Source organism: Saccopteryx bilineata, chromosome 1 (genome assembly GCF_036850765.1).
Source record: "Saccopteryx bilineata isolate mSacBil1 chromosome 1, mSacBil1_pri_phased_curated, whole genome shotgun sequence".
Taxonomy (NCBI): domain Eukaryota; kingdom Metazoa; phylum Chordata; class Mammalia; order Chiroptera; family Emballonuridae; genus Saccopteryx; species Saccopteryx bilineata.
The window spans coordinates 140,505,840-140,530,958 of NC_089490.1; the positions used below are offsets into that span (position 1 = coordinate 140,505,840).

Here is a 25,119-nt window from a genome sequence, read left to right on the forward strand (position 1 = left end):
AAATAAAGAAGAATCACAGATATCACTGTCTGTAGAACACCTCCACACATATAAGATAAGCACTTGTGGTGTCACTGGGGCTGTGGCCTACCCAGGGGGACATACAAACTGACCATCACATCTATACCAGTCAAGGTTGGCAAGACTCCCCAAAAGGGCCAGACATCTCCCACCCCCCTATGCTTCCATTGGTCCCATCGGAGTCCTGTGGTCACCCTTTTGCCACCTCCTTTTATCTTCCTTGGGACATTTCGCTAGGGTTATTGGGGGGCTGGCCTGGGCTTACTGCCAGATAGGCCCTATGGCGCCCTCTGGTGGCCTAATAACCCTGTGCCCTCAGTAGTGGTCAGAAGAAGAAGCCAGTGCACAGAAAGGGCTGGGCCACTGTGGTCAGTGTTCACTTTTCAGCAAAACCCCACATGGCCACTCACAGATCCTCTGTGAGGTTCTCCTGGGCTGTGTCCTGTGTCCCCCAGATTCCTGTGGAAAGCCTGAGAGCCACATTTATTCCAGATGTGGGGTTTTACCACTTTAGTTTTAGATTTATGCTTTACCAGCTTTTTCTTCCTCCTGGGCTTTCTTTTGATTAATGGAGTTTCTAGAAGATTTTGGCGCGGAGGTGCTGTGTTGCAGCTCCAGGTAGGCCAGGCCAAAATTCTCCGCTAGGAGGCTCTTCCATGTGTGAGCCTGTGTGAGGGCTATTGGTTTGTGTGGGAAGGGGTGTGCTGTTTTACCCAGCTTGCCACAGGGGCAGGCGCTGGGTCTGCCCTCGTGATATTTGTACCTCCTCCTCCTGGGCATTGATGGGATGTGTCCCCTTACCCCCTAAAAGATATGAAGGGCCAGTCTGGTGCCAGGCTGCATGTGCCCGGTCACTCAGACTGGCAGGGAGGAGGCAGGGTTCCTTGGCTCTACTCTCCCTCTTCTGGTAGTTCTGTTGCATGTGTACTTCTGGGCCTGCATATTCCTGAGAAGTGAGGAGGGGGCTTTGCTTTGTGTATAACACCTGCAAAGTTAGAAACGGAGCAGGAGGTGGGGTGTGGATAGGGGAGCAGGAGACCAGCAGAGCTGCACAGAACAGGCTTATTAGGGACCTGGGCTGATTTGATGTTCGGGGACCCACTCCCCAGAAGCCTGAAGATTGAGACTCCGTCTGTAGATTCCTTAGCTCAGGGACCTTTGTCAACCCTGGCCAGATAGTTCAGTTGGTTAGAGTGTGGTCATGGAGAACAGAGGTTGCTAGTTCAGTCCCTGGTCGGGGCCCATACAGGAACAGATTGATGTTCTTGTCTCTCCCTCTCTCATTAAAATCAATCAATATATATTTTTTTAAATTGAGAAGTGGGTAGGCAGGGAGACAGACTCCCGCATGTGCCCCGACCTGGATTTTTACCTGGCAAGACCCCTGCTGGGTGATGCTCTGCCCACCTGGGACCATTGCTCAGCTACCAAGCTATTTTAGCAAATGAGGCAATGCCTTGGTGCCATCCTCAGTGCCTGGGGCCAATTTGCTCCAACTGAGCCATGGCTGTGGGAGGAGAAGAAAGAATAAAGAGAGAGAAAAGGGTAGGGGCAGGGGTGGAGAAGCAGATGGGTGCTTCTTCTGTGTGCCCCGACTAGGAATTGAACCCCGGACTTCCATATGCCGGGCTGACGCTCTATCAATGAGTCAACTGACCAGGGCCAAAAATGTTTTTATAAATGTTAAAAGAAAAAGGGAACCTTGGACAGTTCTCCCACTGTCCCTCAGTCTTCTCACCCACCACCTTATGGGGACCTTGTCCACTTAGAGGGTCGTGTGCAAATTCGCATGGCTTTAGGAAAACCAATGTACTGCCCTGGCTCCCGCTGCCCTTCCTCCTGAGATAGGAAAGTGGTGCAGCTGGCATAGGGCCATGGCATCAGCACACCTCCTGGGTGGGTGTTGAGCCGTTCCCAGCCACTTCCCAGCCTAAGCTGGGTGCGCCACTGGATCCAGGCTGTAGAGGTGTGCAGCTGGGTCCTAGGTTGGCTGGTTCCTTGGGACATTTCCGCAGGGGCTTGGGTTTGCTGCCAGACTGGGCCCATGGCGCCCTCTGGTGCCCACGGTTACCCTGTGCACTCTACCTCATCCACCACATGGAGAGAAGGCCTCGCCCCACCTGTTCATTTGCCAGGAACATGTTTGCATCTGTGTTCGCTGCACTCAGAAGCACTGGGCTAGCTGACTGGCCCTTTGGGGATCACTTTTGAGTTGTTAACCCTTGACAACTAATGAAGTACCCCCACCTGACCAGTCCCACTCTAAACTCTTCAGTTGAAAAAAGGAGAGGTAGGGTTTTGTCCAGGGATGCTCAGTTCCTTGGCATTTGTCTGGGATGCAATTTCTAATTTCTAGAACAAGGTCTGACAGGGCTGGTCATAGGCCTTTGACCAGTGTCTGTGCATTTAAGAGCCATATCTGTTTAAGATTGAACCACAGGGTTTTATTGCTGTGTCATTGATGATAGGGACAATTTGGAAACATGTGAAAAATGTCTCTAGAATGGGGATTTTGGAGTGGGGAGACATTGTGCACCAAAGTTGAAGAATTGCCAAGAAGACCCTGGGAGCCCGTGGGGGCAGGTGAGGGTGGAGCATTGCTCTTCTGAGCCCTGTGGAGAAAGAAGAGAAGGTGCTTAGAATGGGCCCTTAATATGGAGACGGGGAAGTGAGTCCTCCTGACAGTTCAGCAAAAGAGGATTTTTTGCTCCAGGAAGGTGTATTCAGCTGCAGTAGTAGCTCTCCCCAGAATGTTTCCCTGGGAATGAAAATGTTGAAGAAAACTTGTCAGTCTCTGAAAACCCTCTGGCCAGAGAGGACCTGGTCAGTGATGTTTGGCTCCTGTGCCCATCTATTTTCTCTTTTTGTTTGAATGGAACATCCAATGCTCTCCCCAAACATGTCCCTTCTACCCCCACCTGGGACTTGATTTGTCTTCAGAGCTCCCACCTGCACTACATACGATGACCTGGGGGAGGGCAGCAGCTGACTTGGGACGGTTTCAAAGGGAAGAGGATGTGAAAGGCTTCTGGCTAGAATCCCACTGACCACCGCAGTGGATTCACCACCTACTGCGGGCCTCAGGCCTCAGAGGCACTCAGGGCATCTGGGATGGGATGAGCATGTTTACTGCTTTGATTTATCTTGTCACACAGATGCTTGTGAGCTCCCTCATAACCTGGTGTCAGTTGTGCCGTCAGATGTGCCCAACCTGCTATACTCAGGCCAGCTGAGGGCTACATGCTAGCTCTGGGGCAGCCGAGACTCCGTCCAGAGGGCACACTCGTGGCTGCTGCATTTCAGGCCATGTCCTGGAATACATGCCAAACTCTTCTGGTGCAGAGATAGTTGTGCGTTCTTGGATCTTTTGTGCCCAGCTGGCTGGTTTCCCTGCTGGTTCCCAGAGACTGATAATTGTTAACCAGCACCCTTAACCCACAACAACCCATTAACCAGAGGATTCCATAGCAACGGTGCCACAGAGCTGGGGAGGGACTCCTAGTACACCTCCCTCCCACCCCTCCAGCTGTCCTGAGGATACCAGCCACAGGAAGCCTCTTTGTGTGTTCCCCTGTCACTAGCAGGTAGGTATAGGCTTTTGGTTTCAAACCCTGTGTCACCCATTGTCTTGTACAGACGAGTCTCTGGGCTCTGTGCTGGGCCATCCTCTACTGCAGGATGAATTTTGGAAGTGGGCATATGTGCCTGGGTGGAAAAGACCCACACAGGGTGAAAGGGTCACAGTGAAGTGTCCCCCACCTTCTGCCTAGGAGGAAGCATGGGGACTGCTCCCTGCACAGGCTTGGGTGATACGGCTGTAGCATGGTGACTGGGCCTCTATGCACACGGCCTGGTCCTACTGTCAGCTTTGTGCTGGACTGCAGGGGGGTGTTCTGAAGCTGTGATGAAGGATCTTTCTACACCCTTGTCCTTGAGCAGATATCCCCTTGCCTGGGGCAGCCTAGGTGCAGAGTTCTGATTTGAGTCTGAATCTGGGAGCATCCTTCCTACCTGCCTGCCCGGGTGGAGTCGAGTCTGCCTCAGAGCTGCAGAAAACTGGTGGATGGGGTAGGAAGGATGGGAAGCACCCAGGGCCACAGCTCCTTGGGACTCAGGCTAGATTGCCCTCCCTTCCTCTCAGGGATGGCATTTTTTTTTTTTTTACAGGGACAGAGAGAGAGAGTCAGAGGGATAGACAGGGACAGACAGACAGGAAAGGAGAGAGATGAGAAGCATCAATCATCAGTTTTTCGTTGTGACACTTTTTTTTTAGTTGTTCATTGATTGCTTTCTTTTTTTTTTTTCTTTTCTTTTTCTGACGTTGGAAACGGAGGCAGTCAGACAGACACCCGCATGTGCCCAACCGGGATCCACCCAGCATGCCCACCAGGGGGCGATGCTCTGCCCATCTTGGGGCATTGCTCTGCCGCAATCAGAGCCATTCTAGCACCTGAGGCAGAGGCCACAGAGCCATCCTCAGCGCCCGGGCAAACTTTGCTCCAGTGGAGCCTTGGCTGCGGGAGGGGAAGAGAGAGACAGAGAGGAAGGAGAGGGGGAGGGGTGGAGAAGCAGATGGGCGCTTCTCCTGTGTGCCCTGGCCAGGAATCGAACCCGGGACTCCTGCACGCCAGGCTGACGCTCCACCACTGAGCCAACTGGCCAGGGCCTGATTGCTTTCTCATATGTGCCTTGACCGTGGGCCTTCAGTAGACCAAGTAACCCCTTGCTGGAGCCAGCGACCTTGGGTCCAAGCTGGTGAGCTTTTTGCTCAAGCCAGATGAGCCCGTGTTCAAGCTGGCGACCTCGGGGTCTCGAACCTGGGTCCTCTGCATCTCAGTCCGATGCTCTATCCACTGTGCCATCGCCTGGTCAGGTTCAGGGATGACATCTTAATGGGGACTGACACCCTCTGCAGCCACTGTCCCATGAGCTGGAATAGAAAGATGATGCCTGACAAGGTCCCTCCAGACCAGGACTGGGTGAGGGAAAAGATAAGGAAGGGCAAGGAGGAGCCACCAGTGTTGGTCTCAGGTTTCCCCGAAACTCCTTTTCATTTTATGGACAGGTGCATAGGCTTCCTGTCACATTCCCAGGCAGCTACATGCAAGGTGTGCACTGGGCTGTGGTTGTGTCTCCCTGATGAGCCTCTGAAGCCTTGCTCATGGCCACAAAGTGGTAGACATTTAGGTGGAATCTGTATCTCCATGGAGGAGGTAGAGAGGAGGTCACTAAATGGGAGCAAGGGTCAGAGCATCTTGGCTGCCCCGTATACCCTGCAGTCTTCTTAACACCCATCTTGTCTCATTTCATCTTTGAGGGTGTCTTGAGCCACTTGTTTGATGGGTGGAGAAAGTGAGTCATGGCCCAGATCTGGGTGGAGTTCCTACCTCCAGTTACAGGTTGAGCACTCCGTGCTCTTGAGACTATGATGTCATCACTCTTCTCTCCTACATGGAAACAGAGGACCCTGACTATTGCTGGGGGCAGGTGATGGGGGCCAGTCTTGGATCCTCTTAACTGCCAGGAAAGCAGAGGTGTGTTTTCTTGCTGTGAGGGTTGCATTACATGGACAGGTGGGGTCCAGCAACTGGCCTGTGCCATGGTGCCCTCCATGCTTTGGACTCTCAGTGATACCCTCCCTATGTCTCTGTGCAGCACATCTCTATCCCTCAACCTGACTGCCCCTCAGAGACTCGGACCTTCTCCTTCTACCTCTCCAACATTGGCCGCGACAGTCCCCAGGGAAGCTTCGACTGCATCCAGCAGTATGTCTCCAGGTGAGGCCCAGAGGGGAAGCCCTGCCTCCCCAAACTCCACCCTGGGCTCCTCCCATGCCTTCTCTCAGATGAGCCCCTCAGGCTCCTTTCAGTGTGCCCAGGATATAGATCCTGGTGTTGTGCCTATAGCCAGTGGCCTGGGTCAGTATGTGCCCTGTGGAAACCATATGGCTCCATCAGTGCTAAGCCCTGTTTCCTGGTGGGGGAGGGAGATCTCAGTTCCTGAGACCATAACTCCCCGTTTCCCAGGTGTTCATTTAGGTTCCTGGCCCTTTGTCTTATAGCCATGGGGATGTACACTTGGACTGCTTGGGTAGCATCCAGGACAAAATCACTGTGTGTGCCACTGATGACTCCTACCAGAAGGCACGGCAGAGCATGGCACAGGCTGAAGAGGAGACGCGAAGTCGAGGCGCCATTGTCATCAAGCCCGGAGGCCGCTACTTGGGTGAGAATGGGGGCCTGGGGCTCTACTTGTTTGGGGGATCATACCTGCCAAGCAGTTTGTGGGGGAGCAAGAGGCATTTAGGGCCCATCCAAGCCAGAAGCAGGAGTGATGGGTGATGGGTGTGGCCTGGCCCTTGAGTAGGACCAGCCAGGTCCATGTCAGGTCAGAAAGAAGTTCCTGCCAAGTCAGCTGGGGGCTATGCCATGTGCTGCTTCCAAACCTCCATGTGGACTCAGGGCCCAAGAACTGGAGGAATTTGAGTCAGTGGCCTCTCTCCCAGGCTGTAGCCTCAGGGATCTTTACCCATCAGGGACACAAATGTGCATGAAGGCAGGGTTGCTGTATCTCCTCTGGCCACCACCTGCCCAGCTGACTCCTCTGAGGCTGAGATGGCTGGCCTGATGCAAACCACCAGACACATCCCTCAGTGGCCTGCTACTGTGCTGGGGCCGGTGACGGACCCCCGGATTGAGACCTGGAAGGAAAGGCACTGAGCTCTGCTTGCCTGGGAGGCTCCAGCAGCTCAGCATCTGCTCAGAAATCATTTTGGTGAAATGGAGACACTGACAACTTTAAATATGGGGAGAAAAGTATAGTTTATTAAGAAAGCTTATCATCTTGGCTGCAGCCTTCTCACATCCTGGACCCAGAGAGAGTTGAAAAGTTGCCAGAATTTATTGCTAGGGAAGGTGGGACATTAGTCCAGAGAGGCATGACCCCAGCTTACAGCAAATGAGGACCTTGATGGCTTTGTGGGGTTTTTCTTTTTAAAGAAATGGCAAGAAGGCCTGACCTGTGGTGGCGCAGTGGGATAAAGCGTTGACCTGGAAGAGCTGAGGTCGCCGGTTCGAAACCCTGGGCTTGCCTGGTCAAGGCACATATGGGAGTTGATGCTTCCAGCTCCTCCCCCCCTTCTCTCTCTCTGTCTCTCCCTCTCCTCTCTAAAATGAATTAAAAAAAAAAAAAAGAAAAAGAAATGGCAAGAAGGTTTCAAATCCCACCAAAGAAAGCCTGGTTTTCTTGGCTTAGCAGTGTGGTTGGCTCTGAATGAAATTTCAGACGTTGATGCAAGAGTTGGTTCTGCTGGTCAGTACAGAGCCTGTCCTGGTGGACATGACTGCCCACCACTGGGAGCCGAATCCAAAAGTGCTTCTTCACCTGCTTGCTTTTAACTCAAGATGCAAACATACACGTTTTAGCAGTTTCTGGGTCCTTCAGCCAGAAACTTGGTAAAGATTTGTCTTACTGAATTGCTTTGTATACAGTGAGGGTTTTTGCATCAGGTTTTGTTCTGATGGAAACACTCATCTGGCCTCTTAGGATGCTGACGGGCACGTTCAGCTGTGTCTGGTGTCTCCCCACCCATGTCAGGTAGGTCTGCTAGGGACGGAGTCATACCCTTAGGATTTGAAAAGCACTTTTTCCTGTGTTAATCTGACAAATCAGATTTGAGGGGTAAGAGCAAAAAGAAGTCATCGTGGTGGAGAGTTTTTTGGACCAAGGAATCAGGGTACACACTGACCTCACTCAGCCATCCACATTTCCTTGGAGTCAGAGGTGCCATCCATGATGAAGTTAATGACTTTTTCCCTCCAGAGTGGAGGGTAGCCATGCTGGACCCCATCGTCCGAAGCTGAAGGATGGGGAGCTGCCTCTGGGGCTCCAGGTACAGCCACATCTGCTGAAGGAGCGAACACCTGGAGCCATAGCTGGGGAGCTGCTAACACTTTGGGTTCTCCAGAGCAGCTGCCCAAGTGGCCCTGACACTTTTATTCCTTTCTTTTTCCTAAAAGAGAATGGCAGATCCCAAGGGGCAGCACAGGACTATGAAGTGTAATCTCAGGGAGCACCTGCCTTGGTCCGCCATTTAACATAAAAACGGTTCATAGACTAGCCCCTTCTTCTTATGGTGGTTGGTGTTTTTGGTCCCCAGGATTTAGGTTGCCCATGATAAAGTCATTATGGCCCGAAACATGCTGTACTTCTTACGGCTTCCACTTCTGAGCCTGCAGGTGTCCAGTGTGCTGTGTGTGGTCAGCAGGTGGAACTCTCGGCCATCCTGGATCCCCACCAAGTAGGCTGAGCTGGACATGCAGGGATGCGGTGCTGTTGGCCATCACTTCCCACACTCAGGAGCTTGGCCTCAGCCCCAGGCAGTGGGACACCATACTCTCTCACCCCCTCCAATCCTTAATTTATTATATCACTCTGGTTCTCCTTGCAGGCAAGAAGGTTCAGTTTAGGAAACCAGCCCCAGGGGCAATGGATGCTGTGCCCTCCCGGAAGCGGGCAACCCCCATCAACCTGGCAAGTGCCATCAAGAAGTGTGTTAGTGGGGGCAGTGGAGTGTCTCAGAGGCCTTTCCGTGACCGGGTGCTGCATCTTCTGGCACTGAGGCCCTACCGGAAGGCCGAATTGCTGCTGCGGCTACAAAAGGATGGCCTGGTGCAAGCAGACAAGGATACGCTGGACAGCCTCCTCCAGCAGGTGCATGCTTACCCTGGGCTGGCACGGGTGTGGGGATGGGATCCAGCCAGCTAGCCTATGGGCAGCCTCTGCAGATGGGCTGGACACACAGTGGTCTGGGAGTGTGGCATTTACTATCTGAGGTTCTTAGGGGTCAGCTCATAGCAGGGCCAGCACTGCACTCCTTGACATCTGCTAACATATAGGCAAGTGGGCACCGCACAGGAGATCCAAGACTTCAGTTGCATGAGTTTTTAAGAATTGATTGAAACCAGGGAATGCACACTCATTAGGTATTGAGAACTCAGGCTCATCAGGTGGGCCTGCCTGCCACTTACCAGCTGTGACTCTGGACAGGAGGCTTCACTTCCGGACCCTGTAGTTTGTATCTGTGGCTGGGGCATGAACGCAGCACCTCTGTGGGGCTTAGGGCTTACCTGGTGGAACATGGAACTTGCAGATCAAGTCTGCTATTAAGAAATAGCTGGGACTTGACCAGGAGGTGGTGCAGTGGATAGAGTGTCAGACTGGGATGCAGAGGACCTAGGTTCGATACCCCGAGGCTCACCAGCTTGAGCCCAAGGTTGCTGGCTTGAGCAAGGGGACATTCAGTCTGCTGTAGCCTCCCAGTCAAGGCACATATGAGAAAGCAATCAATGAACAACTAAGGTGCCACAATGAAGAATTGATGTTTCTCATCTATCTCCTTCCTGTCTGTTCCTATCTGTCCCTCTCTCTGTCTCTTGTTACAAAAGAAAGAAAGAAAGAAAGAAAGAAAGAAAGAAAGACAGTTGGGGGCCTGACCAGGAGGTGGCACAGTGGATAGAGCATTGACCTGGGACCCTGAGGACCCAGGTTCAAACCCCTGAAGTTGCCAGCTTGAGCATAGGCTCCTTTAGCTTGAGTGTGGGATCATAGACATGACCACATGCTCGCTAACTTAAGCAAGGGGTCACTGGCTCAGCTGGAGCCCCCTGGTCGAGGCACATATGAAAAAGCAATCAGTAAACAACTGAAAAAATGCTGCAACTACGAGTTGATGCATCTCATCTCTCTCCCTTCCTATCTCTCTTGTCTTTATCTTGTTCTCACTTAAAAAAAGAAAAAGAAAAAAAGAATCAATCAGCTTGGGGCTTTGAGCTAGTGTGGTGAGCCCAGTCATTTTCCCACCTCTGGCTTCCAGGGCTCCAGGAGGTAGCTGTAGGGCCCCTGGGAAGAGGTTGATCCTCCCAGGTTTCCCTCTACCATCTTGCATGTCCTTCCTGCTTTCCATCTCTGATACTCTGGGCAGTTGCCCAGCACCTCCTGTGTCAGAAAGTCCACACCAAGATGGTAGTATATCTGAGGATGAATATTCATGTCTGCCAAGTTCTTCAGGGGCCTCTCTAGGTGTTCCTTTACCCTTTCCTAAGTGCAGTCCAAGGCTCTTATGAACCATGCAGCACATTTGCTAGGACGATGTTGGCATCCGAGCTCCAGCTAGGGTCCTTTATTACCCTTAGCACCCCCACCCCTCACACACAGTTCCTGGAGAAGGGCAGGGATGGGGAAAAGGGTCCTCTGCGATCTTCCCCTGCCTAAAAGATGGAGCTTCATTCCATGCATGGTTGCAGATCTGGGCTGGGGCCCATGGATAGTTCCCTCCCCACTCTTTGCCTTGGAAGATATCTCCTGTGTCTCAGGGGCCTTGGTACTTGCTGACATCTCACATCATCAAGACATTGGGGGCTCCCATGTGTACTCACTGGGTATATCTGTGTGGATTTGGCCTTCTGAGATACCATCCCCCGCTCATAGGTTGTGTTGGCAAGCACCAAATAGCGATTTTTCTTCCTGACAGTTCAGGAGTTGGCTCGGGGGCTTGCCAAAGCATTCAGAAAGCTTTAGAAACAGGAACCTTCCCAGGGGGCTCAGTTCCTTGGAAAGTCAAATATATTGGCCTTATCCTTGGGGAATTAAAGGGAAGCATATGGAAGGCCCTTCCCCTAGGCTGGGGGCCCCTGATCCTTTTTCTGTAGCACAGGGAGACCAAGGCAGGGCTGAAGGAAGTTTGATGGAGTTGTCAGATGTGTCAGAGACAGAGATCTCAAGGTGCTGATACAGTCCTGCCTGGAGCACCTGCTGTGTTTCTGTTTCTCCTCCCCCTCCACTTCCCCCTCCTCTTTCCTCTTCTCCCCCTTCTCCTCCTCCTCCTTCTCTCCCTCCCCTTCCTTCTCCTCCCCTTCTTCTCCCCCTCCTCCTCCTCCTCTTCCTTCTTCCTCTCTTTTTCTTTTTAGAGAGACAGGAAGGGAGAGATATGAAAAGCATCAACTCATAGCTATGGCACTTTAGTTTTCATTGATTGCTTCTCATACGTGCCTTGACCAGAGGCTCTAACCGAGCCAGTTACCCTGTGCTCAAGTTACTGAGCCTGTGCTCAAGCTGGCAACCTCTGGGTTTCAAACCTGCGACCTGAGCATCCCAGGTCCCAAGCTCTATCCACTGTGCCACCATGAGTCAAGCTCACCTGCTCTGTATCTAACCCCTAGACGCTCTCATTTCTCCAGGCCCTTCTGGAACTAGAGAGGCACCATGCTGGGCTCTGGCTTCTCCACTTACCTTGGGTTGGCAGCCTCCTAGAGGCAGCCTAGCTAGCATCTGCAAGCAGATTATCTTCCTTGTGCCCACTCTGATTTTTCTTGAATGGCCCATCTGCCTTGTGCTTCTGTGTTCACTACCCAACTAGTTCTGCCCAGTGATTGTGGGGGGCAGCGGGGTCTCATTAGTCAACAGAGCCAAATATCAACAGTACAATGATTGAAATTTCTTTTGAGAGCCAAAAATTTTAAACTTAAACTATATAGGTAAGTACATTCCTTATCAGGGTAGCGCCCACATGTGGTATTTTGTGGAAGAGCCACACTCAAGGGGCCAAAGAGCCGCATGTGGCTCACGAGCCTCAGTTTGCTGACCAAGAAGCTAGGGGAAGGGAAAAGTCCCCAGGAATCTTGTGGGCTGCACCGCACACAGGCTGGTTAGCCTCCCCACGTGACCAGGTATCAGATGAATAGCACTGACAAAATTGTGCTTTTTAAAGGATCCATATCTTGCCTGACCAGGTGGTGACATAGTGGATAGAGCATTGACCTGGGACACTGAGGACCCAGGTTCAAAACTCTGAGGTCGCTGGCTTGAGCACAGGCTCATCAGCTTGAGTGCAGGGTTGCCGGCTTGAGCATGGGATCATAGATATGACCCCATGGTTGCTGGCTTGAGCTCAAAGGTCACTGGCTTAGCTGGAGCCCCCCAGTCATTGAATACCTGAAGTGCCGCAACTACAAATTGATGCTTCTCATCTCTCTCCCTTCCTGTCTCTAAAAACAAAAACAAAAAATCTTTCTTCCTTCTTTGGAAACATTTAAAGCAGAGATTTAAGGCCCTGGACAGATAGCTCAGTTGGTTAGAGCATTGTCCCAGTGTGCAGAGGTGGCAGGTTTGATCCCCAGTCAGGGCACATACAGGAACAGATTGATGTTTTTCTCTCTCTCAGTACATTCACATTTACATTTAAATCAGAGCTTTAATGCATCTGTCTCCAGTGCTGTCTCGGTGTCAGAGAAACCCATACTCATCCTCATGAGTGGGAGTGTTGTGGGGTGGGATGCTTTTCTGGAGAGTATGTGAGCAAACTATCTACATAAAAATGTTCAGAGCCTTTGACTCACTAATCCTACTTCTGGGAAGCTGGCTGAAGAAACAATTACCTGCATTGGAAGAGCCTGCACACAGTGAGGTCTGTATGTGCTAGAGATACTGCAAGCATATCAGCGTCCAACGGAGAAATGTTTGAGTAAATCAGTGGTTCCATTCAGTGGGATAGTACTCAATTGTGAAAAATGCTCCTTGTGGAAATTGCTGTGATATGGAGTACTCTTAGAACCCAGCAATAGGGAGAAATAGCAACACACAGCTACATGCGTGTGTGCATGAGACCAGGGCGCCCAATGAGACAGTACAGAAGTGTCTGTTTTAGGGCAGCAGCCTTGACAACTTCCAGCACCCTTAAGGCAGGTGGGGTTTTTTTGGGTTGTTTTTTTTTCAGAGAGGAATGGAGAGAGATGAGAAGCATCAATCGTTGTGACACCTTAGTTCATTGATGTGCCTTGACCATGGGCCTTCAGCATACCGAGTAACCCCTTGCTCAAGCCAGTGACCTTGGGTCCAAGCTGGTGAGCTTTTAGCTCAAGCCAGATGAGTCCGCGCTCAAGCTGGCGACCTTGGGGTCTGGAATCTGGGTCCTCCGCATCCCAGTTCGACGCTCTCTCCACTGCGCTACTGCCCGGTCAGGCTTAAGGCAGGTGTTTTAAATCCATTTTTAAAAACCACTCTGGAGACCGACTCAGCCTTCATTAACCAGTGCTGGTTAACGAGCAGAGCTGGCTGGTGCATGGAAGATGGGCTCAGTCTGGCCCCTGGAGTGCCCCTTACCCAGTACCCCCAGCCTCGGCCTACTCTGCTCCAGGAGCTGCAAATCTTAGAGGGGTGTCTTTGTCCATTTGGGCTTCTGTAACAGCCCTATGGACTAGGCAACTCAAACAACAGACATTTACTTCTCCAAGTTCTGGAGGCTGAACATTCAAGATCAAGGTGCTGTTAGATTGGGTGGCTGGTGAAGGCCCCCTTCCTGGTTCATAGACATTTTTACACTGAGTCCTTATGTGGCAGAAGGGGCGAGGGAACTCTCTGGAGCCTCTTTTATGAGAATACTAATCCATCATGAGAACTCTACTCTTATGACCTTATCAGCCTCTCAAAGGCTCTACCTCCAAATACTGTCACATACCATAACATGAATTTGGGGGACACAGACACAGTCCACAGCACGTGGGAGGCTGGTGACAGGGTCCATAGATGGCAATCTCCCTTTTGGAGCCAGTATGGCCTCAGCAGCTGTGAGGTCTGTGAATCTGGACCTGCTGCAGAGGAGCTGGGGGTGGGTTGCTGTCTTTTTCCTTCTTGGTCTGTCTTCATGGCCCCTACCCTTCAGGCCTCCTACAAGATGGCACTGGCTCTGTGTTGCAGGTGGCCAATATGAATGCCAAGGATGGCACTTGCACACTGAAGGACTGTGTGTACAAGGATGTGCAGAAGGACTGGCCTGGCTACTCAGAGGGAGACCAGCAGCTGCTGAAGCGCATGCTTGTCAGGTAAGGCCACCTTTCCTGGGCCTGGGGCACATCACATCCCCAGGATGCTGGGGTGGCCTCGCCTAGTCCCAGAGGCCACAGGGCCAAGAGCAGAGTGGGAACTCTGGCCATCTTCCCCACAGCCTGGGCAACCCACCTTTGCCTCCCGCTGCCCACCCCCCGCCTTCCCATTAATCTGCCTGGAACCTCCAGGGCTTCTGCTTAAAAGGCTGACCTCCTTCTTAGAATGTGAAACAGAAACAAACTATATCAAAGCACCCCACAGATGTACTGAGCAGGTTAATTAAATGTATCCCCTCTAGTGCTAATTGGACTAGAGGTCCGGAGTGACCTAGGGAGCACTGGGAAGAGTGGTTAAGTGGCCTGGTCAGCCAGCAACTGATTCCTTCTCCACTGATGCCTAGCCTAGGAGCTGGCAAATCTGATTATTCCTTAAGCGATTTCTCAGGGACTTGGAGCTCTTTATGAAGGATATTTTGTTGTTGTTGTTGTCTTTAAGTTCAGCTCTTTAAAGCAATAATTGTATCTGGAATGCAGAGCTGAGTTGGGGCCACTCTAGGTGAACCTCAAGTTCTTCCTCAGCCCTTCAGAGCACTCCTCTTTGAGTCACCAGACCTGAGGCCCCTGGCCCCTGCTCTGGCTATCTGAGATCTTTGGGTACTGGGAGCTGAGTGAGATGGTCCCTATAGAAGAGTGCACTCTCCCATGTCCCTTCTCTGGTGGTCTTCTGTTGCGCCAACTAAACATGTCAGGTAGGCACTGTCCCATCCTGCAGATGTTTTCATTCATCACACAATTTATTTTATTTTATTTTTTTTCATCACACAATTTTTGGTAAAAGGTTTAATGTTGAAATGGCTGATTACCTTCACCCAGATGCTTTGAGATGGGAAGGGGCACTTAAGGGGCACAGTGAGGCTACTCCTGTCCCTCTTTCCTTCAGAGCCTCTCATCAAGTGCCCGAGTTCCCAGACCCCAGGGTCTTCTTGTCTTCACTGAGCTCCCAGGAAGGGGCATAACTGAGAGCAAGTAGCCCATGTGCATGTTTGCATGTGAGTGTGTGCACATATGGTTGGTAGGAAACAGCACTCAGAGTTCCCCCACCTGGCCCTGTGCACATCCACATAGACAGCCTCGCAGGTGATCTGGGGTAAGGGGGGCACTGTGGCCTCATAATCTGAAAACTCGCTGTCCTTATTCATGTGCAGTTGTGAAAAGGTCTCACTGTCCTTCCCTGTGCATCCTCTAATTCTCCCTCTGGGGCACTGTGCTCCTAGACTCTTCCCATTGTCTTCTTTTTTTCTTTTAGATTTCTTTGGCTTCTCTCATTCTTTCATTTTGGCCATCATTTCTAGTTCCCAAGTCCTTTCTCATTGTCTTTTTGTAGCATTGTGTTCTTATCCACAGGAGTGATGCCATTTTTAGTTTACTCTAAAGATATTTTTAAAAATAATAGCTTTATTGAGTGAGATACAATTCACTTGACACAAGTCACCCATTTAAAATGTACAGTGTATTAGTATATATTTGGTCCCTTCATAGTGTCGTGCAGCTGTCACCTCTGTTTAATTCCAGAACAATTCCATCACCCCAAAGGAGACAGTTCTCATTGACAGTCCCTCCCCCAGCCCCTGATAATCACCAGTATGTTTCTGTCTCTGTGAATGTGCTGGTTCTGGATATTTTATGTAAATGGGATCGTATACCATGTGGCTTTTTGTGTTTGGCTTCTTTTACTCCTAGTAATATTTTTAAGGTTCATCCAGGTAGTAGCCTCCTGGATGTCAGTTTGTCAGTGTTTTATTCCTTTTTAAGGCCAAATAATATTCTATTATATGACTGGACCACATTTTGTTTATTCATTTATCTGTCAGTTGACACCTGGATTATTTCCACTTCTTGGTGTGATTGCGCTGCCATGAACATTTGTGTCCAAGAACTTGTGTGGACGTGGATTTTAAGTTCTCGCAAACACATACCAAGGAATGGAATTGCTGAACCATATGGTAATTCTCTGATTAACTTTTTGAAAAACCACTAAACTCTTCCTCAGTGATTGCACCATTTTACATTCCTACCAGCAGTGCACAAAAGTTCCACTTTCACCCTGACCGTATATAGTCAGTTGGTCAGAGCATCATCCCAAAGTGTAGCGGTTGCCAGTTCAATCCTTGGTCAAGGCATATACAGGAACAGATCAATGTTGTCCCTCTTTTCCTTCCTCTCTCAATAAATAGAAAAATTTTAAAAATATTTGGGACATGATGCATGCTTAAAAAAATTAATGTTTTTTTTTTAAGTTCCAAGTTTTCTACATTACTAACACTTATTTTCATAGCCATCCTAGTGGGTATGAAGTAGTATCTAATTGTGTTATAGTTTTAATTTGCATTTCCCTGATAAAGAATGATGTTGGGGCCCTGACTGGTTAGCTCAGTCAGTTAGAGTATTGTCTTGAAACAACAAGGTTGCAAGTTCAATCCCTAGTCAGGGCATACACAGGAAGCAACCAGTGAATGCACTGCTGAGTGCAACAGCAAATGAATACTTCCTTTCCTCTCTCTGTCTCTCTAAAAATCAATCAATCAATAAAATTAAGCCCTGGCTAGATAGCTTGGTTGGTTGGAGCAATGACCCGAAGTACAGAATCTGCTTGTTTGATCCCTAGTCAGGGCACATATAGGAACAACTCAATGTTTCTATCTTTCTAGCTCTCTCTCCCTGCCTGTCTCTAAAAAAGAAAGAAAAAAGAAAAGAGAGAGAGAGAGAAAGAAAGGGAGGAGAGGGAGGAGAGAGGGAGGGAGGGAGGGAGGGAGGGAGGGAGGGAGAGGGAGGGAGGGAGGGAGGGAGGGAGGAAGGAAGGAAGGAAGGAAGGAAGGAAGGAAGGAAGGAAGGAAGGAAGGAAGGAAGGAAGGAAGGAAGGAAGGAAATAATGATGTTGAGCACCTTTTCATGTGCTTATTGGCCATTTGTATATCTTTGGAGAAATGTCTATTCGAGTCCTTTGTCTTTCTGAAGATGTTAAGAATAGTGTTTTTGTTGTTGAGTTAAAGTTTTCATTTCTTTACAGTCTTTCCTTTTCAAATACATTTTCCTGTCTGTTTTGGAGCCTGACATTTGTTGCTTAGAAGCTTTATCCTCCATGGGACTTTCTTAGCGATTCTGACTCCTCTGAAGGGCCCTTCTGTTTGCTCTTCTCCCAAGGACACACGTCTGTCCCTCTTGTTGTCTGTGTGTGGCCTGAACAGCCTTCCAGCACCTGGAGATGGCCTGGGCTCTTTTCTCTCCTGGACATGCTGTGAGCTCTGCAGCAGACCAGGTCCCAGATCAGGGCTGCGTGGGAGCAATCTGGTGGGACTGACCCTGAGGCTCTGACCCTCAGGCCTCACGATTCTGTGACCTGGGACTCAGTTTTCTGAATTCTCTAGGACAGTCACCACCTGTACTTCTGCTTTACTGTAAAATGTTCTCTTATTCCATTTCTTCTTCATGCCTTTTTAGTGGGGGCCTTGAAAGAGTGTGGACAGAAATGCCAGCCCTTGGTTTTCAGTCTCTAATCAGAGCTCTGGTGGCTTCCCTGTGTCTGCTGCCCCTTGGCCACAGATGCCATGTTGCCTAGTGAGCACCTGCATGTTTGGGACCCTTTCTGTGACTCTGCTTGTGTTTTGGGCCACATGCAGGGGACAGCAGCAGTGGTCTAGAGTGTAGCCATTGGTCAGGGAGTCAGGCTTGCTTGTCACTAGTTGGAGCAGCACAGATGTGGTTCCTGAGCCCTTGGACCTCAGCCTCCTTGCTGGTTGAGGAGGGCCCTCAGCACCACACACAGCACCAGAGTCACTAGCAGGGCCTCTGTTTGCATGTCAAGCTTATGGGTGTCTGTCGTTTCTTGGCTGCATTGTTCTGCTTAAGTCCAGGTGGGCAAGTAGCCTCCCCTGTCTTCTACAAGGAGGTGCTGTGCCCTAGGTTCAGGAAGGCAGGTGCTGAATCCAAGAGGCCTTCCTACCACAGACCAGGGCATGTCAGTTCTCTTCTACATTCTCTAATGTTTTCTGCAATGAGCATCATTATTAGTATGAACAGTTGGGGGTCAGCTCCCCAGTGTCCCAGCTTCCACTGGGAAATAGTACAGACCTGAGTATTTGGTCAGTTTTACATGGTTTTTTGGTCTTCATGGTAACAGGAGTCTAGATGAGTGGTTGATCAACTGACCCTTCCCTGGGCACAGGGCACCCAGTGGGCAGTCCTCTGGGCAGTGAATCCACAGCCAAGGTGCAGTTGTGGATAAACTTAGGGTGGGATATACTCTGGTGGCTCTGCTCACCAGGCCTTGACTTACCCATCATGTTTGCCTTCCTCTCGTTCAAGGCAGCAACCCTTCCTGAAATCACTCAGCAAAGGTGGGGACATTGTGGTATCAATGTAGAGACAGGTAGGCCTAGGTGCATCCTGTAGGGCACTGCTTCAAGTCCCCACCCACCCTGCTTCTCCTTCACAGGAAATTGTGCCAGCCGCAGAGTGCAGGTGGCCTCCCTGGAGACTCTGCTGCTGCCAGCCCTCCAGGAGAGCATGGGAGCTCGGTTTCACCCCCGCAGGTAGGATCAGTGGGTGTGGATATGACAGTGTGGAGGTGCTGATGCTCGTGAAGTGGAGAGCGGGTCTTACCCAGAGCCAGTAGGCTTGACTCAGCCTTGTGTTTGGGGAACCGGTTGGGCCCTTGGCTCAGGGCTGGGACATTTTCTTTAACGAGTAAGCAGCTGCTTGGCTTTCCCCAGACTGGATACCTGGGCCCAGAACCTGGGTGCGCTTCCCTTGGACATCTTCCAATAGCGTGGCTAAGGAAAGAGGAGCACTGCACTGCCCTGAGCCTGGTGTTTTGTCTGTACCTGGCTCTGCTGCCTCTCAGGGCTGTCGTGAGGGTTCCATAAAATCCAGTGTGCTGACTGCTGCCATTTTAGTCAGTGCTCAGGGCATTTGCGGGAGGTGTCTCACCTGGCTCTGACTGGGGTGGTCTGTGGCCATGCCTCTTTCATCATTGCTTGAGCTTTTTGGTAAAAGCTATCCCCATCCACCTTTGTGTTCTGACTTGTGAGTCCTACATCTGGGCCCCTCTCCTCTTTCCTCCCTTACCCCCCCCCCCCGCCTCTTCTTTTCCCCCTCTCCCCCTCTTCTCTCCTTCTCCTCTGTCCTGGAGCACCTAGCTCACATCCATGACCCTGAGACCTGTGGAAAGACCAGGTCCATGCATGCCCCAGCTGTGTGGTCTTATTTTACCTACATCTTACTGCTACCCCGTGGTCCTAGTTCTGCTGTCTCTCTCTAGCCATTTTCTTGGGTCAGGGCCACATGGTCCAGAGCTGGCTGTCCTCCTATGGTCTGTCTGGCCTTGCTTCACAGTCATCTGTGAAATTGGGATGAGACCTGATGTCACCAGGTTGCTGTGAGATGGAAGTAGTCCGGGGTTTGGGGTGATGTGTCTCCACATATGGGGCAGCATGTGTGTGTCCCTTAGATTTGTCATTACTGTTCTGGTCATCTGGAGAAGATGTTGAACATAGCTGCATTTCAGACCATTCCCTGGAGGTGGTTGGGCCAGTCCACTGATAACCTGGCCACTCTTCCTTCCTCTGCATATGTCCTTAGGGTGGGTACCAAGGTCCTGGCTGGTGTCTGGGCACCCCTGTGTGGCTGGACTAGGCCTTGCAGCAGGGCACTGGGTTTCCTGGGACCTGGGCTACCTGCCGACTTAGCTTAGTTGGCCTGTTGCTGCCTAGCTACTCCCCAGGGAACAACAGCCACTCAAGACACAGACTCTCCACTAAAATGGTCTCCCTTCCTTCCCAGAAACGGCCTCAGCCTGCTGATTTTATCGACCCCCTGGCCAATAAGAAACCAAGGATATCACACTTCACCCTGAGATCTCAGCCCACCACCAATGGGAAGCTAAGCATGCCCCACAGTCAGGAGGCTCTGCTGCCCACCCCGGGCCCACCGGCTAGCACAGATGCCCATCTACCCCTACGGCTGGATCTTCCAAGGGCACATGATCCTCTGGCCGATGTCAGCAATGACCTGGGCCATAGTGGCTGGGACTATGATCGTGGGGAAATGGCCACTCCAGCCCCTGCTGCATGCCCCAGCCTGCCCCTGCTGAAGGACTTTGCCCAGCCCAGCAGGCCCCACGGCAGCTCGTCTCGTGGCAAGTCCAAGAAGAAGTCCAAGAAGCACAAGGACAAGGAGAGGGCAGCTGGGGACAGGCACCGGGCTAGGCCACCAGACCTCGTGCCTGGCTCCCTTGGAGCCCCACCAGTAGCCCCGGGTAGGTGCCGAGAGGCAGGCCTGGGCAGGGGCTCTGCAGGAGGGTACTGTCAGGAGCCTGAGCATTATCTCCACATGATGTCAGGAGTGCTCCTACATTGGTTTGCTCTGCACATTCAGCCCCTCTGCAACATGTGTTCTTACACCGGACATCTGAATGACTCAGCAGTCTCGGACCTGGAGCCTGCTGCCGTTCTTCGTGTGCCAGGCCAGCACTGGGGGCTAGAGACACGGGTCCAACCAAGCTGAGGCTCACAGGAGGGGCAACATATGGGGAGAGAAACAAGTTCCAAGCACAGACACTGAGAGGGGCCAGGGAGGTTTGGGGCCTGCTGGGCTCAGGGAAAGCCGTGGGGAGGGCCCAGTGGGAGAAGGGCAGCACTTGGACTACTATGGATCTCCTGGGGCCTGAAGAACCTGTGGAGAAAGGGTTTGGGAGGTTGTTCATAAAACAGTAGGTGATAAGATCTAGGACCAGGTCACAGAATGAAGTCACACAGCCAGTGGGGAAGCTGGAAGTCAAGAAATCTGGAGTCTCAGCAGCAGGATGAGGGGTATAAGGCTAGCTTGGGTCATGTACTGAATAAGAAAACCTCTGTGGGGCCCAGAGACACTGGGGAGGCACATGGACTAGCCAGGCTGTCAGCAGATCCTGGGTCACCCTGAGTTTACAGCCTCGGGTAAACTGAGCTGAGCACCCCCTGTGGCTGTGAAGTTGATCAGTATGTAGCATCACAATTACAGCCCTGACCCCCCCCCACACACACACACACACACAAACACACAGTCCCAGGTTTGTCACCTGCTGCAGCTCTGGGACTGTTTCCTCAGGCAGAATCTGAGCTGAGGGCATTCCTGGGATGGCAAAGCCGTTTTTCCTTAAGGCTAATTTTTAAGAAGTTAACTGCCTTCCAGAGAGGCTGTTACAGCCCTTCTCTCTGACTGGAGGGCAGTCCTGGCAGACAAAGAGTCTTCTGGGTTCCTCTTGGCCCTGCTTTGCCACTAGGCTTCCCAGGGTCTGGGCAGGCAGACTGGGAGAAAATGGTCGGTTTCCTGAGTGTACTCTGATCCTCTTGCCCAGGGAGACAGGTTCTGAGTGGCCTAGCCCAGTAGCACATTTTCCCAGACGGTAGAAGCAAGACCCATATATCCCTGGCAGGGCCCTAGAAAGGAAGAAGACTGGGGCCAGAAAGATGCAGCCCAGCCTGGCTCCATACATGGGGCTCAGATCCTGCCTGCTGTGAATCAGCCAGTAACTTGTCCCCAGGCTGAGGTAAGAAAGTAAGGTGTAATACCTGGCAGGGGAGATACCATGATCATGAAGGTGGTTTTCCCTGGGCAAGGCTTATCCATTGCACTCCGGATGTGCTGACCCCTGCGATTTCCCCAAATATGGGAAACTCGACTGCATAATTTGTGATAGTGGGGGACTGCATTTGCGTTCTCCCAATAAAAAGAAAAAAAAAAAAGAAAGGTGTATAGAGTCAGGCAAGCCAGCGAGTAGATGCCCCCAGGAAGCGTAAGTGCCTGGTATTGATGATCATTTTATCCTAAATCTTGCTAGTGACTCAAATGATAATGATAGGCCCCAGAGCCCCCAGTGCCCACCTAGAGTCCTCTTCCTCCAGTGCTGCTCTGTGGCTCTTTCTGAGGTATGGGCTAGGCCACTCTGCATATATAGGCAAACATATACAAGCAGGAAGCACCCACCTTCCTTAATAGTGGCATTGTTCTCTGGCATCAGGCACCTTCCCACACTTTGGAGAAGGTTCTAGGTCAGCACCTGAGAAAGCTTCCCGCATTGGTTTAACCCATTCTTCTGTGTGGCATTGTCCCCTAGTGTGGTACTATTGTCCCAGCCCTGCCTAATGATTACCTCTGACCCCCACAGGTACAGCTGCCTCCACCTGTTGGGCTTTGTTCAGCTAGCCCTAGTCCCATGATTTCCACTAATGCCTTCCAGGGCCACTCTCTTGCCACCCTCATCAGACCACTCCTGAATTCTCTGCCCACCTCCCAGCTCTTACTCAGGCCATGGAACACTCCTGTGGCCTCAGGATGCTTTCCTGGGAAGGCTGGCCTGTTGGGTTGGGGGCTTAGGCTCAGCTCAGGACCACTGATCCCAGTGGGCAGGATGGGAACCCTGTCTCTAGGGCCTGCAGTATGAACTCACAACCCCCCTACCCCCAGCTACTGGAGTGATAGCAGTCATGAAAGGGGAAAGAATAGCAGCTGTGGGGAGTATTGCTAGCGAGGTGGAGGCCCTGCAGCAGGAACCATCTCGGCTGGTACAAGGGAGGCCAAGTATTCCAGCAGGAGTAAGGGCATCAGGTTTGCCACAGGTAGGATACACAGGTATCCTGAGCATCAAGACAGAACATCGTAAGAGGCTGCCTTGCGCTGGGCATGGGTCATGGGAGCATGGATCTCAACGTACATCCATTAGGCTTCAGCCCAGGGAACACATTAAAAGCAGCACACTTAGTTGCGGGTGGGGGTGTGCCCAGATGCCTACCACCTAAGTGTGAAACCAGATTTAGATGGCTGGGGAAATGGCTCTCCTTTCACTTGGGTTCTGCTACCAAGTGATGAAGCCTCTTCTATGAAGGGAAAAGTCATCTTGAAGTTGGGGGCTGGGGGTAGGTACATTAGATTGTAGTTTCATTTGACTATAATCTGGGCAGGCCTTGGTCTCTTGTCTTCAAGCCCCACCACAAGGTGTGCCCCCTTCGTGACTCTGGTCCAGCCCTGTTCTGGGGCTGCTTTAGGTCCCAGAGGCCCTCGTCTGATGGGAACAGTGGAAGCACCAGGTGGGGCTTAGACCATTGACTCCATTAGTAGAGAGGTGCAGGCAGGTTTGAGGTTTCCCCTGGGACCATCTGTCTGTCCTTCACGGCTGGAGACCAAACATCTCAGGAACTTGGTTGCTATACACTTACACATCTGTGGTTCAGGAACATACATGCACACATAAAGGAAAGGCTGAGGTTCCTGTGGGTTCAGCAGGGTCCCACAATCTCTCATAGCCCCTCTGTCATCCCTCCTGTGTCCTTCAGACAATGAAGAGAACCTTTTGCAGATCTCATTTGCTCTCTGTAGGTTCAAACGGGACCTGCAACAGCTCAAGTGTTCCCACATCAACCTCGGAGACACCTGACTACTTGCTGTGAGTACCTCCTTTTGGCCTCTCTTCTCCCCGGGACTTCAACCTTGCCATCCACTCCCCACCCACACTGCAGCTTAGTGGCAGGAAGAGTGAGTCTGAGTCCCTCTGGGCCGATTCCAGTCACTCAGCCTCTTCTAGGCCAGGCTCATGCTTGAGTAGGGCACTTCCTGGTTGGGGCTGGCCGTGTGGCCATGGGCACTCCAGCCTTTCTGCAACAGCCCCTGAGCCCCACTGTTCTCTCTTCCCTTTCCAGAAAATACGCCACTATCTCTTCCTCAGAGCAGCGCCAAAGCTACAAGAATGACTTCAATGCTGAGTACAGTGAGTACCGAGACCTGCATGCCCGCATTGAACAGATCACTCGGCGCTTCACACAGCTGGATGCCCAGCTCAGGCAGCTCTCCCAGGGCTCTGAGGAGTATGAGGTAAGGCCCCCTGCCTGTACCCCACCCTGAGGGGGATGGGCCTGTTTCTCAGGGTCCAGCTAAGACCAAGACCTTTAAACTTAACTCCTGTCCTCTCTGTTGAGGAGGGTCTGTGTCAATATTTTGCACCCTCATGGCCTGGCAGGTGGCCACCCCTTGCTGGTCACTTGGTCCCTGGGCTCTGCCACAGGAGCCCAAAGGCCCTTTGTCTGCTTGGCCTCCTCCGCAGTGGGGACTGTGGAGCCAGCTCTGCAGGTGGAACATGAACTCAGGGATAGGGGTGATGTTTGGAGCAGCCAAGAAAGTCGGGCCAGGGAATAGTGGGTTGGGGCTGTGTCCCACCTGTGAGAGTACCTGAGGTCCTCTCTGTAACCCGCTACCCATATCATAGGGGATACAACAACCAGAAGGGGAAGGGCCAGGCCACATTGTACCCTGTGGCCCATTTGTGTGCTATCAGAGCCACAGTGGGAGGTGGGATGGGATGGAGCATCCCTGTGGTCCTCCCACCTGTACTAGGAGTCCCTTGTCCACTGGCCTAAGGCCCATGAGCTCCCTAAGCCTCCATGTGGGAGCACCCTGAAGTGGGACAGTCTTACAGAATAAACCAGCTCTGGAACACCAGCCTCTTGAGCCACCTTTCAGAGTTGGTCACCTGACTGCAGGGCAAGTCCTAATTAGTTAGGGGTCAGGGTCTTTCTCCACTGGCAGAGGCTGCTTCAGTTTCCAAAGGAGTCTGCTCTTGATTGAAGTAGAGATAGGGGTTCTGAGAGTCTGGGACAGATGAGCCCCCAGGGCATCCCATCCTTCCTCTTCCCTGCTCCCATGTAAATACACCTCAGCATCCCTCTGCATTTTCAGGTGATTATGGGCTTCTGTACTTAGCCTTGAACAGTGGACAATCAGCTGGGTTGCAAGGGAAGAAGGCCATCTGCCTGCTCTTTGCCCCCTTCCACTGTCCTGGCTTGTCCCTGAGGCTAGGCCCCTGCACCTTGACCCCTGATCCAGCTTCCTTCCCCCAGCTTGCCCTTCCTCTGTACTTAGGTTAGCTTCCCTCAGGGCCACTTGGAGGCTATTCACCCAGGCCAGTGGTGATATATATAGGTCATGGGTTACTAGGGAGGCCCCCCACCCACTTGGAACTTCCTGCAATTGGGAACATGGTTTTCTTTCTCTTTTTTTCTCTAGACTACTCGTGGACAGATTTTGCAGGAATATCGCAAAATCAAAAAGGTAAGTCTCCACCCCATTGTTGGGGTGGTAGGAAGTAGCCCCTGTTCATGCATCCCAGAGACCTCCAGCTTTCCCACTGCTT

General features: G+C 51.6%; 1 protein-coding gene and 1 non-coding gene across 2 annotated transcripts in view; both read left to right on the forward strand.

Moving 5' to 3' along the window:
* Nucleotides 1–25,119, forward strand: part of ISYNA1 (inositol-3-phosphate synthase 1) — an 85,661-nt gene that overhangs the window by 51,838 nt on the left and 8,704 nt on the right. Inside the window, exons 3-11 of the mRNA XM_066269405.1 lie at nucleotides 5,677–5,798; nucleotides 6,083–6,246; nucleotides 8,471–8,733; nucleotides 13,774–13,898; nucleotides 18,394–18,490; nucleotides 19,740–20,214; nucleotides 23,313–23,379; nucleotides 23,633–23,804; nucleotides 24,993–25,037. Coding sequence (XP_066125502.1) covers nucleotides 5,677–5,798; nucleotides 6,083–6,246; nucleotides 8,471–8,733; nucleotides 13,774–13,898; nucleotides 18,394–18,490; nucleotides 19,740–20,214; nucleotides 23,313–23,379; nucleotides 23,633–23,804; nucleotides 24,993–25,037 — 1,530 coding nt within the window. The remainder of the gene's footprint in view (nucleotides 1–5,676; nucleotides 5,799–6,082; nucleotides 6,247–8,470; nucleotides 8,734–13,773; nucleotides 13,899–18,393; nucleotides 18,491–19,739; nucleotides 20,215–23,312; nucleotides 23,380–23,632; nucleotides 23,805–24,992; nucleotides 25,038–25,119) is intronic.
* Nucleotides 21,505–21,662, forward strand: LOC136321379 (U1 spliceosomal RNA). Its single transcript, XR_010728637.1, has one exon. It is a non-coding gene; the product is annotated as a U1 spliceosomal RNA (small nuclear RNA).